The 17,337-nt window shown below is 38.8% G+C and overlaps 1 protein-coding gene across 2 annotated transcripts; it reads right to left on the bottom strand.

Moving 5' to 3' along the window:
• Positions 1–3,151: 3,151 nt before the first annotated feature.
• On the bottom strand, positions 3,152–16,716 carry LOC139143992 (CMP-N-acetylneuraminate-beta-galactosamide-alpha-2,3-sialyltransferase 1-like). 2 transcript variants are annotated; one of them, XM_070714619.1, is made up of 9 exons: positions 16,410–16,716; positions 11,841–11,976; positions 7,751–8,012; positions 6,842–7,016; positions 6,512–6,671; positions 5,632–5,740; positions 4,773–4,864; positions 4,238–4,362; positions 3,152–3,914 (listed from the first exon to the last, which is right to left on the bottom strand). In XM_070714619.1, exons 2-9 carry the CDS (start codon positions 11,954–11,956, stop codon positions 3,673–3,675), a joined length of 1,281 nt encoding a protein of 426 aa, XP_070570720.1. In that variant the 5' UTR covers positions 11,957–11,976; positions 16,410–16,716; the 3' UTR covers positions 3,152–3,672. The 2 variants fall into 2 exon arrangements, with proteins under 2 accessions (XP_070570720.1, XP_070570722.1); XM_070714621.1 differs by lacking the exon at positions 16,410–16,716 and adding an exon at positions 12,399–12,588.
• Between the last annotated feature and the right edge of the window lie 621 nt (positions 16,717–17,337).

Below are 17,337 nucleotides of genomic sequence, written 5' to 3'. Positions count from 1 at the left end.
AGAACAGAAGTTGGATATAGCAGTTGAAATATATAATCATCATAAATACCAGGGGACACTTTAAAGGTCATTGGGGAACTGTTAAAATCAATGAATTTTTTTCCATTCAATACTAGTTGTTGGATAACGCAGTGGAAGGGTACCACCATGAGATTAGCAGGGGTAGCTTTGCAAACTTTCAAAATGTTTTCTTGCAATTTAATGCAAAAAAATTGACCAGGATCGGCTGTTTTTTTCTATGGTCGATTCAGCTACCAGCAAAACATTTCTTCTTTTTTGGCCTTATTAGTTGTCAAAATATCACCATTATTTGGGACTACTCAACTGGCCAAAGCAAGACGACTTTCTAAAATACAGATATGAACAAAAAATGTTCGTGTGTTTCTGTCCATGTTGTAATTGTCTGAAAATCTATGCAAATATGCAAATTAGTGATAAGCTGATCTAAAAACGTTAACCGAATTTTAGTAATGCTTTGCTGTAATATCTGCAGTGTACATAGCAAGTTGTGTCAACTTTGTTCCAGTTGATTCTGATATATCCCTCATTAGGAAAGTTTATTAAATATGCAAATGAGCAGTATCTTTGTCATAAAACTTCTACATGTCATTTGCCGTATAGTACCTTCATTAACATCTGTGAGAATAAAATGAAATATAATATTATATACATGGGCTAAAACAGGGGTCTACTCAACGATTTCGGATTTTCCAGGCAGTGAGTCCGACCCCCAGGCCGTAAATAATGTCGGCTCCCTTCTTACAATTTGCCTCACTGCGTACAGCTCTTAGGCTTGATGGGCCGGATATTTGTCTTGATAACTATTTGTTTTAGCAATCAACATGAAATTGCTGTGTTCAATCCACGTTCTCTCTAATCTTACAGACAGGTAACGAACAAATAAATCTAAGTTGGCCATAAGATATACAACATCACCTCTAGGGCACATGCTTTGAACATGGTAGATGATTATTCATACTGTATGAATGGATTCGATTTTCATAAAAAAACAGTCAGTACTTGCAGTGACGTCGAATATTTAAAGCATTTCTTGTTCAATATTTACATGTTGGTAACGTCTTGTGTGCCAATCATAGGTGATCCTTTATTTGTTGTTATTATTGTTGAATGCTGCAACCCACACTATGCTTCTCTCGTGGTGTATATAGTCGGAGGTCATTGGAGCGCCAAAGCACCCGCACACGGTAATCTTTCAGTCCACAGAACCCCTAAGACATTATTGAATAAAATTGACGCGCAGTTCGGGCTGGTTGAGCAAGATAAAATGCATGGAAATTAATAACATGATACAATTAAATATATTTGTCGAAAAGCACTCGAATAAAAGATCAGTACTTGGGAAGTTGTATCAACGTACAACTTCATGCCACGACATGAGTGAAAAAACCCCGCAGACTGCGTGGAAATTAAGTTCACCTGAAAACCTGTGTGAGGTACGGGACTTTTTAGGTCTTGACACATGCTTTTATTTTTTTCTAGTTGACTTTTTGGTATGCCATGCAAATACTATGATATATTCACATTTCTTTGTGAATTCATTTCGTAACACTACCACTGTGACTAAAGATGATCACTTCGATCACATGACCAAGATGGCGAGGCGAGGTTCGTACCGAAATGTTAAACCTGAAGCTCTCTACATGCAAATGTGACCAGCCAATTCAAAGACTTTGGTGGTTTCTGCGATTGAATGTCTAGCTGAGGTCAACTTGAGGGCATAGTGTACACCGGCTATACTGAAATACAAAAACTGCCAAATATACATAAGATTACAAGTCGCAACTACGGTATACACGCCATAACGTCTTTATAGATGGCAAGGTTTTAAAATGACCTCGCTTGAACTTTTTATACGAAAATGAAAAAAAACTTTTGATCAAGGAGACAGACTAGGCCAAGTAGATAATTTTTCCCATAGGATGGATTGATGCACTTATTAACAATCAATTATTTGCCTCAAGTCCTTACTGTACAATTCGTATGAACTGCAACGTATCTTGACAATGACATATAATGGAAGAGGAACAAGATACCAAACGAGTAGAATGCTCTACTGTGAACACTGACAAAAACATATACTATCTACAACGACACTGGTGTCAACGAAAATCAGTCTTCCGAGTGAAAAGGCGTCAAAACGACAGTAATGCGTGCGGGACAAGTACTATGGGCCGTACAAAATTTTTTTCTCTGCGAAAAACAAAGCTTATGACCTCATTAAAAGTACATATTTTTTGAAGCCTAGATCTTGGCGAATACTGTGATATGTATTTTGCTACCATTGTTTACATTGTGACCATGTGACAAAAATTTGCATAACCTCTCAATAATCGTTTTTTTCTTCCCCTTTTAATACAAACAAGGCGTTGGTGACGGGTTATTCTGAGCAGTGCGAACATCAACGGGTCATGTGACCTGGGTGACCTCCTATCCCAGTATAATTCTTGACTGATACACAGGTAGACAAACAAGCAGACGACAGACACGGGAAACATGAGCTTCAAAAGCTGGCCCATAACACAATTACTATAGCAGGCGGTAAAATCTATAGGAAGTGTTGTGTATTTCTTTGTAATTTCGTGCACGTCACGTTGGTCCAAAACAGTTCGTGCCATTAGTATGCGCTTCGGAAGTGAGAGACAAACTTTTGTACAAACTTTTCTCAATGAAACTTTTAACCATTGTCTGGCCAAATCGAGCATAAAAAACAGGAATCACCTCGCAAAATTTGGTACTAGAGAGACAAATTACCTAATAAATCTCCCGACAGTTGAAATTCAAAATGGACGCCATCCCTGTGTTAAGTCTGTGGGGGAAAATTCAATTTTCAATTTTCGAAAAACTGAGACGGTAAAAAAATTTTCTTATTTTTTCTTAATCTTTAAAGTGAGCACCCACAAGTGGTAGACCAGAAACAAATATTGATATGATTTGATCTGTCCCAGGGGCGCGTTCTACCTTAATTAACATACAGTTTGACAAATATTAAAACATCTGTTGCTTCTTTCACAGCAACAATTACTTCATGTCAGTATTACCATCGCTAGATGTGACACTAACATCCGGAGCCAAAAGATGCAAATCTAACAGAGAGTGCGAGACTTCAATCATCACAACTCGGCAAAAGTCATACTGACGGGAATTGAATTTATTTAACTTATTTATATATAAAAAATAAACCGTTCAATGTAACAAAAACACAAATGTACAAATTCAGGGAGCTTCCGTGCTCCACTGTACTAAAGGAAATCAAAATCCATGTTTGTCAGACAAACGGAAAGAATCTGAAGCTGTTTAGTACTTTAAAATTCACTCTGTCTTTAACCTTGAATGTGGTATTTCTGTTTTCAAAAGATTCCTTGGAAGTGTTGTTAAAGTTTATGAGGGAAAAGAGACGTGAATGCGGGTAAAGACTCGGAAAAGTAGCCCTGCATTGGTCTCTGAGTTTGTACTTCAACATGAACAATTTAAATGCTTAAATTTATTTTATGGTAACGTGGTCCTCGGGCGAAGGAATATTTGCACCGCAAAACTTTATTATCTTGCGATTTCTAAGTTTTTGGTTTGATATTTAGATAAGCGGATGTGGCGCAACAGACAGTAGTGAACTCGGTGATACCTCAACCCTTCGGTAACGTATCAGGGAAAAGGTCAAGTGTCTGTTTTGTTTGCTTGTTCTGTGCCTTTGGGCCGGAAAAAGCTGACAATGTTGTTCTTCTCAAGTAAATCCCAAAGATTCCACTCATTGAGAAAGTTGTGGTTGGTTCTCCCTGTCGTGATTCTGGCAGTGTCCCCCTTGTCGTAGTAGTGAAGAGTCGAACCGCCGGCCACGCCGAACCCGAACATTTTGATTTCGTCGCAGTTGTACAGCGCAAATGCGGCAGTGATTGCACCTGCAAAACAAACAAACACCATACCATGTACCATGTTTCAGTGTTGTGATCATGAGGTAACTTTGCACAGAAATGCTCAGACCGCACCAAATCACACCGACCTGATGCACAGCGTTGAAATTTAAAGCACCGTACGGGTGAGGGTTGATTTGACAGACATTCAACTACTTCATTCACAAAAGTAAAAGTGCCAGTCACTTAGAAATAAATATTCATGTACTTGAAATAGCCTTGCAAGGCTAACACTTGATGGCGACATTTATATAGGCTCAACACACAGGAAGTGTCAATGGGATGGATGAGGAGCGCGTGATTGACCTCACCTGTTGAAGGATAAAATCCTTTCCCATTCAAAAAGTTTATCTGGAAGTGCCTCAGAAAATCGGGATGGAGGATTCTGATCATTTTTGGATTCATCAGTAAGCCATTATTGAAATTTCTTAAAGACCTGGAGGATTTAACAACACACAAATATTGTCAGTGTTCTTCCTATGTACAATAAATGACAATTCTGCCTATTCATGAAGGGTTGAGGTATCGTCCGTTCAGAGAAGAATACTTCCAGAGTTTTAATAAGACTCCGAGCAACGTCCGCTGAGATTAATCTTGTGTGTGTGTGTGTGTGTGTGTGTGTGTGTGTGTGTGAGAGAGAGAGAGAGAGAGAGAGAGAGAGAGAGAGAGAGAGAGAGAGAGAGAGAGAGAGAGAGAGAGAGAGAGAGAGAACTACACTGTATTAACTAACAATGACATCCACGATGGTCGAACATATAAATAGTATATAATATCTGATTTACATTCGCCAGGACAACTTCAATCTGAAACGCTTCATTAAAACGATAGAGGGATTTATTTACTCACAGTTTTGGCACCGTAGCTATTGTCCCGTTTAAAAACAATTCAAGCCAGGAGACCATAAAATGTGTAAATATTGGAAATATGAAGTAGACATCCTGTCGGAAAGAGGGTAACGGGGATTTTAGAAGATGAAAGCAACAACGATTATGATTGGTGTTTGTGGTGGTGGTGGTGGTGATGATGATAATGAAGATTGGTGATGACGACGACGACGACAATGATGACAGCGACGACATGGATGATGTCGATGAAAAAAATGATCATCGCCATACTGGTTGTTACCTATCACAACTAATTATTTGCCGAAGAAACTTCACTCATGTTCTTAAATCAAAAATATCTTTATATGCATTGCCTTCAACAACATCATCCGAAAAGATTAAAATCGCCCTCTCGTAGATACAAAAGCGTAATTTAGGAAGAGTTTGAGATGATCAGAAACATGCATGTAAGAAAGACAATTTGAATCAAAATTTCAGACCATGTCACAGGTGTATGTCACTCATGTATACTGAATGCACTCGAGATAATGGTATGTTTATTAAAGAATTCGGATTCTCTCACATGCTTTTCAACGGGGCAATAGGTAAAGCGGTTTAAATTACATTTCTTGCTCTCTGCACGAGAACGGTTTGTATCGATGTATTGAATGCAGAGGCTACAAACAAAGTGGTTCGGTCTCCAAATATATGCTCTTTATGGGCATTAAGTTTGTAGACATAAATATGAATATTGATCAGTTTGGTGCGTAATCAATCAACCGTGCAGTATGGTTTAACGGAATATGTAGCTCTGGCTTGCGAGAATGGCATTTCACGTTCTCGTACCCTTAGAACGCAGCAAAACGTTCATGTTTTCCTACCTGAAAATCATTCAAATCTCTGAGATACAGTGACTGTGGGAAACCAAAATAGAAACTAGTCTTGTTGCCGACGTCCTTTTCGAAGCCTCGCAGTCGAGCGATGTTCATTCTGAAAAGAAGTTAAAATACACAACTGAAACAAACGGTTCCTCTCGACAGAAAGCGTCGAATAACAAACAAGACTATAGTGAAAGAGTAGAATGCGCCTCGGGGACAGATATTCAGACGCTCAAATTTTTACAACTCTTTTCTGGTCTACCACTTGCGCTGGCTAATTTTAAAGCACTGGGAGTGAGAAAAAATCTCACGCTCTTAGTTTTTCGAAAATCGAAAAATATATTTTCCCCAAAGAGTAAACAGAAGGGCGGCGACTATTTTGAATTTCAAATATCGCTAAATGTTAGGTAATTTGTTTTTCAAGTAAAAAAAATGTACGGTGACCCCTGGTTTCATTCTTGATTTGGTAAGAGAATGTTTAAAGATTAGATTGAGCAAAGTTTGATCAAAATTTCAAGTCTTTCACTTTCGAGGCACATTGTCTTTGCTCTTGCGATAGGACTGATTACAGAGATACCTACGCGTGTATCTCGAAATGAACTTGACATTTTATTGCCATCCATGACTTAGCTTTTCGCTACAGAAAACAATACCGAGAAACATTACAGAGAAAAGTCACTTGCTGGACAGTGAATCAGCGAGTGATAATATTCTGGAAACTCATTGATTCTCAACATTCGCTGATGACGTTGATCACGCAGGTAGTATTGTGGCGATCGTTAACCATCTTTGCTAGGCTGAAAATTTATACCAGACCAGTGTGTTTTACAAGGTATCAGAATAACATTGAAAAGAAGGTTGTTTCCTTGATTATATAATTTACCGGAATACGTAGTCATAGGAATCAATCTCGGCTCCTGCGTTGGACCCTTTCAGTATTCCACTTGTTCCGACGACGGCGCATCGAACGCACTTGGTCTGCGATTCTTTGGAAAAAATCGGCGATGTCGAGTAATTGCCATTGTTCACAAGACGGATAAGTCCTTTGGAGGAACAAACTGGCCGGTTTACCCATAGATATAATATATGCTATAAAACAACATACACATTTTCTTTGGCGCTTCATGAGAGTCTTTTAGCAATTCAAAATGACAAAGTTGTTGTATTTGAAATTTCACACCACACTTGTAGTGAATAGAGAGGGCGTCCTTACCTCGCCGCTGCACATTTCTGAGTCCCAACGGCAAAGCAGGGCAGTACGACAGATTGTAAAAGTTCTCCCACTTGTTGATGTCATTTTTGTCCAGGAAATGTTTCAATCTGGGATTAAATCGCTCGTTGAACCACTCGGATGGTCCTGTCGTGCTCCGCAGGCTGTTTGAACAAACCTGCGATGGATTATGGATTTGTAATGAATAGTTAATGGGTGATAATCGCTTTCTCGGAAAGGAAGTCATCGTGTTTTGACAGGATCCAGGGATATTTTCAACATTTATCAAAATGGAATCAACTTTTCTACTTGTCTTACAACGTATTTATTACGAATCAAGTCAACTAGTTGATTTCAAGCTCAGAACATAACTATATAATGCGACAAAGCATCGTCTCTATAAGTACAATGAGCACTGGCGAAATAGATTAACATTCCTCATATTTATGTAAGGAAAGGTGCACAGTTTCCAACTATATATACTCAGCATCTGTTTTTTTCACATTACAGATAGACAGTTTATGACATCAAAGCTTCTTCAGGTGCACAGTAAAGGTGTGTTGTAAAGCAATGTTTTCTTAATGTACAGCATTTATTTATAAGCACGATCTTTGTATTTTCCGTTACACAGTACACCTGAAGAAGCTCTAGTTTTGGAGCGAAACGTTGTGTCACAAGTTCATTAAAAGAAAATTCAGTTGTCGACGATAACATCGGGCAGGGCGAACATGCAGGCTCAGTTAAAAAGTTGAAAACTAGACATTTCTACATCGCTTCGGAACTATAGAACGAGAACAATATACTTTACAAACTATTTAATGGTGCAAACACTAATGGAAAATACATCGAAGGTTACATATTATGGAGTTTCAAAAACAACACTGAAACAGACTACCGGTTTGCTTGACTTACTGGTTTTGTGTAACTATCAACCAATGTCGGTGGCCTCATATAGGTGTCTCGGACGCTTTTCTTAGATTTTAAGACCGGCAGATCAGCTATGGTCACATCAAGAGGACCGTCAACATTAAGGACTGCTTTCAGCTTACAGTCATCCTTCATGAGTTTGTTCAACACTTCTATCGGCATCGGTGTTGGCGTGGCGACGGCTAGGGGCAGCTGAGATGACTGTGCCTCCGCCAATGGACCCCGTCTCGTCCAACTATGAGTAGTACTGTGGTGAAGAAAGGACACGGTTAGGATCAAACGGCAATGATTAAACTGAGTTTGAAGTCAATGACTGAGGTTACAAGTATGGAGTTACATTACCAAATTTTGTAAATAAACACGCAATTCTGATGAAAGGCGCTGTAGGCCTAAATAAAATTATTTATTTGCCGTCCGCGTGCTGGTAGGTTTTCAGGGAAAATTAAGAAAACAAACAATGTTAACACTATTACAAATAAAAATATTGTTTTCCACAAGAACCCAAGTAAAAATTTAGCTTACGTTAATACATTTGTGTTTTTTGTCTGTGTTTGTTTTTCCCTGGCTGGCTGGTAGTTTTTTCAAAAATTCAAAGACGGCAAACAAAGAATTTTCTTTAAATGGCCTAATGGTAGTAAAAATGTAGCCATCAAACGATAAATAATGCAGGGAATCTTAAGACAACTGCATTTTGAAAATGAACATATTAGACTTTTACTCATATTTTGCTTACAAAACCGTAACCTAGTAAAAGTAAAAGTTACATCAGATATTGTTGTATCGACAACAAAATTACGTAGTATTTACGAATATTTTGAATTTAACCAACCACGCTGTTTTGTACCCGAAAACATATGTTTTTACACTAAAGAATGATAAGTGTTTATCGAAAGAGCTTGAAATTAGCCCTTGGAAGCTCTGAACGTTTTACAAAGCAAGTCTATACAATCTTCTCTTCAGAAGAGTTAACATACATCACTTCGGGGCCGAGGCTGACAATAAAGACCATCATGGAGGAACACCGGCAAGACAACTCATTAAAAATGGAATATCGATACTAAGAAGGCGGCAAAGCTGTGAGACAAGTCATTCAAAATTTAGCATCAAGAGGCCATGGTAGGTTTTGGGATGTCTGACATCGGTTATATCAAGCACTACACTTCAACATAAGGCGAGGATAATGGTCTGACATTTGTTATGTCAGAAGCAAATATCTTGCGACGCCAAAATGATCTCCCACTTGTTGAATTTGTCTGAAAGTCAAAATCTGCAACTTCTTTAATTTTTGGCTAAACATATCAATGGAACGTTTATTGAAGAATGAATATAATAAACACGATTGGAACTAATTTGGGATAATTAGATAGTGAACTAATGTCGGTTTAATCTGCAAATATAAGCTCATCTGCTTTTCGCTTTGTTTTATGAGTAATTTGTAATATTGCAACATTCAGCTATAGGGCACCCGACACTTTTGAGAAATTTGAAAAATATAAAGATCCAATTCTCTCAAATTAGTTCCAATCGTGTTAACAGCGAATTACTTTAATTGACATTGTTGCATTTTGATATATTATATGCCATCAAAGGCAGTCATGTAGAGCCAAGGTTAAACAACTCTACGGTTGAGTGAATGTCTTTGTCATCGGGAAGCACTGATCTGCATAAGGCAACCGACCATGGAAAAGCAGTCAAGTGCGCTGGTGGAAAATCCGAACAGAAATGAACATCATCATGGCGACAGATGATAAAAACGTTGTTGCTACACTTCCGTTTATCAGTACTCATCATGATTTCAAACGGATTAATTCAACCAGGGTACAGACTAAAATGTTTAGTTGTTTAGGTTGCTCCGTATTTACCGATCTTCGTGGTCGGAGGTAGCAGAGTATATACCGTACCCGACTGAATGTTTCGGTCGTACCAGCGGCATGATTGCGAGAGGGCGGGGGGGGGGGATGTGTGGGTCTTTATTTGTGCTCCTCCCATCATCTATACGACGACGTTATTTATCAGTTATTTTTATAAGAACGGTCATGGTATTAGAGGAAGAAGTTAAAAGCACGAATCAAGTATAGGCCTTCTTCCGAATGGCCTTTATCACCATGAGCCGTATGGATCTGTCGAGTGTATGGTTTCACGGATACAATTTGCTAATCATTCGAACGACAACCAAGAAATGGGTGGAGCGGTCATATTAATATTTCACAAGTTACCCAACAGGATGTAGGTTTAAGGTCGCCAATCACGTGACGGGGGCGTGAAATCGATAGATTTCACTGAAACTGTCAAGAACAGCGATTATGTAACACCAGCAGAACATGGCTTTTCTCACAAGGGCAAAAGAGTTTGGTGTATTTATGGTGTGCGGTGTAAGAGCGCTCAGTGGCGCGGTGGAAATGAGACACGCTCTGGTTCACGTGAACGAATCAGGGTGGCCCTATTGAATGACCGAACAAGTCAACAAACTCAGTCCTTTCAAAGGACGTGCATGTAATCGCATTTTACCGACTCATAATATCAATGTCAAAAATCTTTCATGATCGTCACTGGTAAAAATAAGCTCGTAAAACGAAATTAAAATAACCCACCGTTCTGTATAATGAAGTTCAGAGTTCATTAACGCAGCCGTACGCTAATGATACCCTAGAGTACATGCCCAGTACTGGTAAATAAGCGAGATATGTTTTGTTCTGTATTCATTTTTATAACATCCTAATAACTCATTCCGTATCGCGATTGGCCAGAATACGTCATGCTACGAGAAAATAGCTACGTTCAGTCCCTACTGATTACGAAAAAGTGACGTCAGGGGGTATTTGTAAAGGCAACAGAGAGATTTGGAAAAGTGTCCGGTCACATGACCATTTTCTCAGGTTCGTCTGCAGCTTTTTGAGCTATGGCGAGTGATTAGAACACGAGGAAGAGCACTGGGTATGAGCTAAGAACCTCTGACTAATATTTGGCAAGATTTTCCATTCAAACAGCGTAGGAATTTGAAGACTTTATTGAAAACAAATGTCCAAGTGCAACCAAGGACGTTAAGCGGTATGCTAAGGACATTTTTGTTTCTTTTTGTGAAGAAATTGGCACTGATGTTCCCGCTACAGAGTCGCCAAATAAACTTCTCGTAATGTATTCTTTCAGAGTCCATACATCAAATCACATTAAAATCAATCACGAAAAACAGCATTAGCATGTAGCGTGTCATAAAATACCCATAACCAAGTCTCCATTCGGGCCATAACGCCCGTTTATTACCCCTCATAGCCTTGCATTACCAGAAACAAATTGCTATACCCCTCGACCTACGGCTTATGGGAACAACGATCAATTTCTGGTAATACATAGTAATAAACGGGCGCTGTAGCCCTCATAAAACAGGTAATATGTGTTTAATACGCAATACTGTTTAAATGAAGCTAACCGTTGAAGGTGTGTCTTTGTGGACAACTCTTGTAGTGTGTTCAAAGGTTCGGACTTTGTGCCCTTTTGCCGTAGAAATATAGTGCAAGCCTAAAAACTGAAAGCCTTAATCTTTCGTTCAAACTTCCATAATTGCGAACGAATTTAATTGAGGAAACAAATCACCTAATTAATCCACCGATATTTGAAATTTGCTGGCAATGTTGACTCTATGGAGAGAAACATTTTTTTGCACATGCGCAAATTAACAAGATGAAGAAATTTTCATGTATTCCATAAGCTTCAAATTGAGTCAACTTCAGCAGTAGACGAGAAAAAGTATCGAAAAAATATCGGTGTCCGGAGAAATGTGCCCTGGGCGTGTTCTACCTAACAATCTGTATGCGGTATAAAGTAAAGGCTGTCTTGGTCTCTTTGGCATTTTATTTTTTGGGCTGTGTTTCAGATGTTGCAGCCTGTCAACCCATAACTTGTCTGCTGTAATTGAAAAATAGTATCAATGGCAAACTACTTCTAGGGAGTTCGCTATGCGAAATAAAGTCCAATTGACACAAACAGCGCGGTGCATGACTTGAATGAGGTCACGCGGCCTTCAAGTCGTAAACAAAATGAAAGGTAATATCTGAAAAAAAACAACAAGTACACCCACCTGTAACGCTTCTCTAAATTGATTGTTGTCGAAAGTTGAATGGCAAAGTAAAACACTGCGGAAATGGTAAAGCCGAGAACGAAACAAAAACACTCTTTGACTTTCATTCCCGGCATTTATCTTCGGTCAGATGTCACTGTTAATAAAAAAAAATGAACCACATAAAAAAAGAAGACTTCAGGTCATGACCCTCTCGCACAGACCACTCCCGTAACCTTGCCTAATTGGAATGCCTTTTCTATTCAAGACAAGAGTCTGGGTGTGTATGTTGTGATTTAAACACCGACCCAGTGTGATATGAATAGATTAACTTTCATTCATCAAGGTCTTTTCGGTTTACAGTTCGTCGACGGTTCATTTACAAACAGAGATTCACGCTATTATGTACTTCGAGAGCTGAAATAAACACTCTGTACCTGTCCCTATACTAGAGCTACATGTAAAATAAACACAAGCTGGGAATCTGTCCGTCGAGACCTGAAAAAAAAACCCACTTTGTATCAGGGTTACAACCACAATTAAAACTTTCAGCGTGCACCCTGTAAGTGCTGGACTCACTCTTAGACGATTGAGAAAGTAATATGAAGGATCGTGTCGATGCGAAGAAATCGTAACTATTTTCCTATCATTCACGAATTACTGTTGACTTGACAAAGCTGAGGTTCGCCATAACACCTAATTTTCTTTGCAAACGCCAGCTGTCAACTACATCTCATCGAGGTCCACACCAGCCCAAAATGGATCACATGACATGTGGTAGCCTTCTCTATGTATGCCGCTTCTTTCATCAATGCCTTTTGGACTCAAGGACAGCGGTTCAGCAGCTTTATGAGGTCAACAAGCTAACAAACTGTCAACTGTGGTCTGCACAATAAGCTATTTTGTCGACAACTAGAATGCGCCATCTGCGTAATGAGTTATCTTCCTAGTCAGTTGCCTCGTGAAGGTGGGTGAAGGGAACTTAGTTATATGGCCGTTGTTGTTGTTGTTGTTGTTGTTGTTGTTCTTGGACGTCTTGCTGTTGGCTAATAAAATTGTAGATCACTAGGTTCATTTAAGTCAAATTGTAGTTGTTGTAAAAACGTAGGAAGGAGCACCATTAATAATTACACTGACTACACAACTGAATTTTTGAAGTAATGGAGTGATAATAAATGCAGTGCTAACCGTACCAGACCTCCCAATCGGAATAAGTACGACCGTCGCCCCTGTATTAGTACCCTGGTCTGTAGCCCACGTCCCCGGTAGTCCCTTTGATTCTCACGGTACGTTGTTCCTTTGCATGTATTTTAAATGACACCAATATAATTGAGAAACAGCTACAACAACTCAGTGTTCTGCAATTTTATTGGCAAGCAACAACAAACATAATAGACGACAGCAACCCTTGGAAGTTAACGTAACAACAAAAACGGGGGTGGGAGGGGGAAGGGAAACGTTCAGTGATCGGTAAAATACAGTCTCTTGCACGCTTTCACGCCCTGGCATCCCTCCTGTGAAACAGTCAATCATTCTCAGAAGGAACTAGGGTATAGACGGATAGAGTCAAAATGCCATTGCCAAGAATTAATGATGACAAAACATGATTAGACCTAATTTGGGATAATAGTATAGTTTAATTGTTCAAATTTATTAAAAGTTTCAGGTAACCTATAGCTGAAAGTTGCAATATTTCAAATTACCCATAACAACAAGTGTACTACTAGGAAAGAAAAGCAGATGAGCTTACATTTGCAGATCAAACCAACATTAATACACTATCCAATTATCCTACATTTAATAGTTAAAATCGTATTATTAGAGTTTTCTCCTTGCAGGTTTTTCTCACGAGTGGGAATATCCTGTGCTTGAAAAATTGAGGGATAATTTGGTTCTATGATTGAGGGGGGGGCATAATAAATTATGCAAATTTAAGTAAGTTATGCGTTTTTTTTCACAGTATTTGTTAATTACTAGTAAGGTTATGGATTGGGTCCAGTTTCTTGCTCATTTCCACTCAGTAAATGTTACTTGTACAAACTTACACAAATCATGATTCACACTTATTTCATATAAATTCCAACACAGTTTTGTCATGGGGAACCTAACTCTAGTTGACAGTTTTTCAGTTTTAGCACATCTGCAGATCGGGAGCTAGTTTTGTCATTTTTACAGTGGCTGGGCAGACAGTTGGCTAACCCAACTGTGTAATGTTACATCATAGGCAGCAATAACTGTCGGGATGCCACTATCAATACTTTGTTTGTATCCAATATCCTTAAGATCTTACTTTCGAGGGACGGTGACCTGGCGCGCCTTTGTGTTTATAGGGGGATTCGCGCAACCGTGCAATACGGAGAAAACACGGTGATCATTCGTATCTATCCCTGATGATATGAAACGAAAAAGAGTGCAGAGGATATCCATAATTTTGTCACAAAGACAAATCAAAAACAAAGCAAACAAATAAACCAAATATAAACAAACAAATAAACAACTGAAAACGAACAAAACGAACAAGAAATAAATAATGACAAATTGAAAAACAGACAAATAAACAAGTAAATAATGAAATATAGGAGAAAATGAATAAGAATTAATATAATTTACACAACAACACATGCACCATTCAAGATGCGACGTCAGTGTTATCCTCACTCAACTCTCTCACTGAGGTAGCATCTTGACTATGTTGCATTTATTGTTCAGACAATTATTCCTATTCTTATTCAATGTATTATTTTCCCTTATGTTTATTTATTTGTTTTGTTGATTGTTTGTTGTTTACCTTTGATTGTTGGTCGCGTATTTGTCTATTTTGTTTATAGGTTGGAGTTTTGTTTTGTTTGTTTGTTTGTTTGTTTGTTTATTCTGGCTTCCCTGTAATTGCAGGTCAAAAAGCTTCGTGAACATCATGATCTTCATGGATAGTAAATTATGTGGCGAAATCTAGCCCGTGCCAGTTGTGTTCTAAACTAAATTTAGCATTTAGCATGGTAGCTCACGATGCGTATATATAGCACATACTACAACGAGGCTTGCAAGAGTTAAAGAGGTTTCCAGTAGCCATGTGTTTAAACAATTTGTAAGTTTGAACGGGAGTAGTGCTGACCATTGAGGTTACGATTGAGGTTGCACATATTAAATGAACATATGGTATATTTCAAGGAAATTAGGTGTGAACAGCTACCTAGAAATTTAAAACTTGCTATTTCATTTCAAGGGACAATATTAAGTTTCGAAAATTTACTCTTACAAATTATTACGAGCTATTTTGAACTATGACCTGGCCAAAACAAAAGAAAATTTCATCTGTAAGTATCATGCTAATTAGAGTACAATTTTTAACAGGTTGTACAGGTCTACAATTGAGTGCACTACACAGCATCATTAAGAATCTAATTTTAGACACGGTGTAATATGCGACTGGGTTCATGAATAATCTATGAGTACGCTGCGGTGTGCGGGAGCTATATAACACCAACAAGTGCACAAGGCATGGTCAGACATATAGATGTACAATTTCCGAAGCCAGAAATCTACAATTTTTTAATTATTATTGGACGACGTCATCTAGAAAGCCCTTATACTAAATAGAGCGAACCTCTGTAAAGTCGCCGAAGACAAATAAATCCGAGTGACGACAAATAAAATCCGAGTTCCGTCTTTGTGTGCGCATCAATGACCGTGGTGACCTGGTGCAAAATAAAATGGTTCAGTAACCAGGAGCGGTGTGAATAAAAAAAATATTTGTCACTATGCATGCACATGTCACTTCCCAATGGCTAAAGTTCACGTTCGAATCAGAAGGAAATGAGGCAGGATGAAACACACATACAAATATTTATGTTAAGCGATGTTTCCGATCGAGTTCGGCTGCAGCTCGACTACTCTGTGACGCATACATAATTTATGAATAAGTTATAAGTTATCATAAATAACATAATTTATTTCTGCTTTTTGTGTATTGTGATTAGGAAGAGTCATAGAGAGGGATTTTGCTACGCGTTGTGCACATAGATAAATATTCTTTGACCAGAGTTTGCTGACTAGACTAAGCTTAGTGACTCTTGCTTCTCAGGTTTAATGAGGCCAGCCCTGTATCGAAAGACAAATTTCAAGGTAATCAGCAGTGATCGGCAATATCATGTATCCTCTCTTTATCGTCACTCCAAATCTTGAAAATTGACTGAAAAACACAGATCAATTTTGACGCGGATGAGGTGAAATAACTGTGGTGGAAAAGAAGCCACACTTGCATTCGTAGTTGATTTTTGTCCCGTCGTGAAACACGGAAACACCACCGAGAGAAGTGTTGGCCACAGAGAAGGATCCCACGCCACGTCATGACTTTCCCTTTTAGCCACACTGGGCGTTACGGTACTCTGAGCGGTGAAGGCTATGTATACGCTTAACTGAAGGAGTTTACATATGACTACGGCGTCAACGATGAAGACGACAGAAATTTACAGATACTACGGTTTCTTACAAGTCACAAATGTGTTCATGACGCAACACACCAATTGGTATCGTCACTTTCTTAAAGTATGCAGAAAACTCACGTGTAACACAATACTCTGCTGTACTTACAATGTCAATGTAATTTTACAGCTCTGTCGCAGTCTGTCCTTGAGACGAAGGCGTAGAGCGCGCGACGGTGGAAAGTCTTCCAGCAATATTTTCGGCGTGTCTTGTGAGGCTTGGCGCCGCCTGGCACACATAACCTTACATCACAAAGAAGACATATGTTGACATCATAGAGGTAGGCACTGCGTTCAACGTTGTACTGTAGAAATTCAATGCATGACTGACGACCGGGTACACAGACTAACACTGTACGTCAGATGATTCTATTCGTCTTCTGGCTTCATTAACTGTAGGTCATCACGAGGCGCATGCGCTCTTGTGTCTCCGAACATCGTATGATACGTGGCATGAGTAATATTAATGAAATTGGACATAGTTTGTTTATATATATATATATATATATATATATATATATATATATATATATATATATATATATATATATATTTCTCGTGTCTAAACATATGACTATTGTACTTGCTCTGCCCAAGGCTTGTACAGTTTTCCCGTAAAATAAAGCACGTTTGTTACCATGGCAACTGATTGATGAAATCTCTCATTCAATGCACTTTTCGTCTGAAGAAACATGTTGAAGTTATCGCGACGCTTGGGCATGCGAATGAATATGACTGCATATTGCGAAGATACAACTAGATATCCATATTTTGTTACTGCACAGAAGGATTAATGAAGCCTGCGCGCCGTAATAGTGGCTGGAAGACGTTATTTTGGTTTTATTACGTCGAAGTGGTAAGACGTAAGTCCCACGGGCGAGTACATCAACATTAGCGTTTGCCAGAGCAAGGCAATCGCAAACGAGAGCTTACATAACCGAGATAGCAAACACGCTGCAGGCTGAAAAACCAGACTCAGCCCATTATCGTCATTAAAATAATACGCTCACGATCAACAGGCTAATCTACATAAGGTT

The sequence above is a fragment of the Ptychodera flava genome, chromosome 11 (genome assembly GCF_041260155.1).
Source record: "Ptychodera flava strain L36383 chromosome 11, AS_Pfla_20210202, whole genome shotgun sequence".
Taxonomy (NCBI): Eukaryota; Metazoa; Hemichordata; class Enteropneusta; family Ptychoderidae; genus Ptychodera; species Ptychodera flava.
The sequence above is the reverse complement of the archived record's forward strand: the minus strand, read 5'-3'. Positions and strand labels throughout refer to the sequence as shown.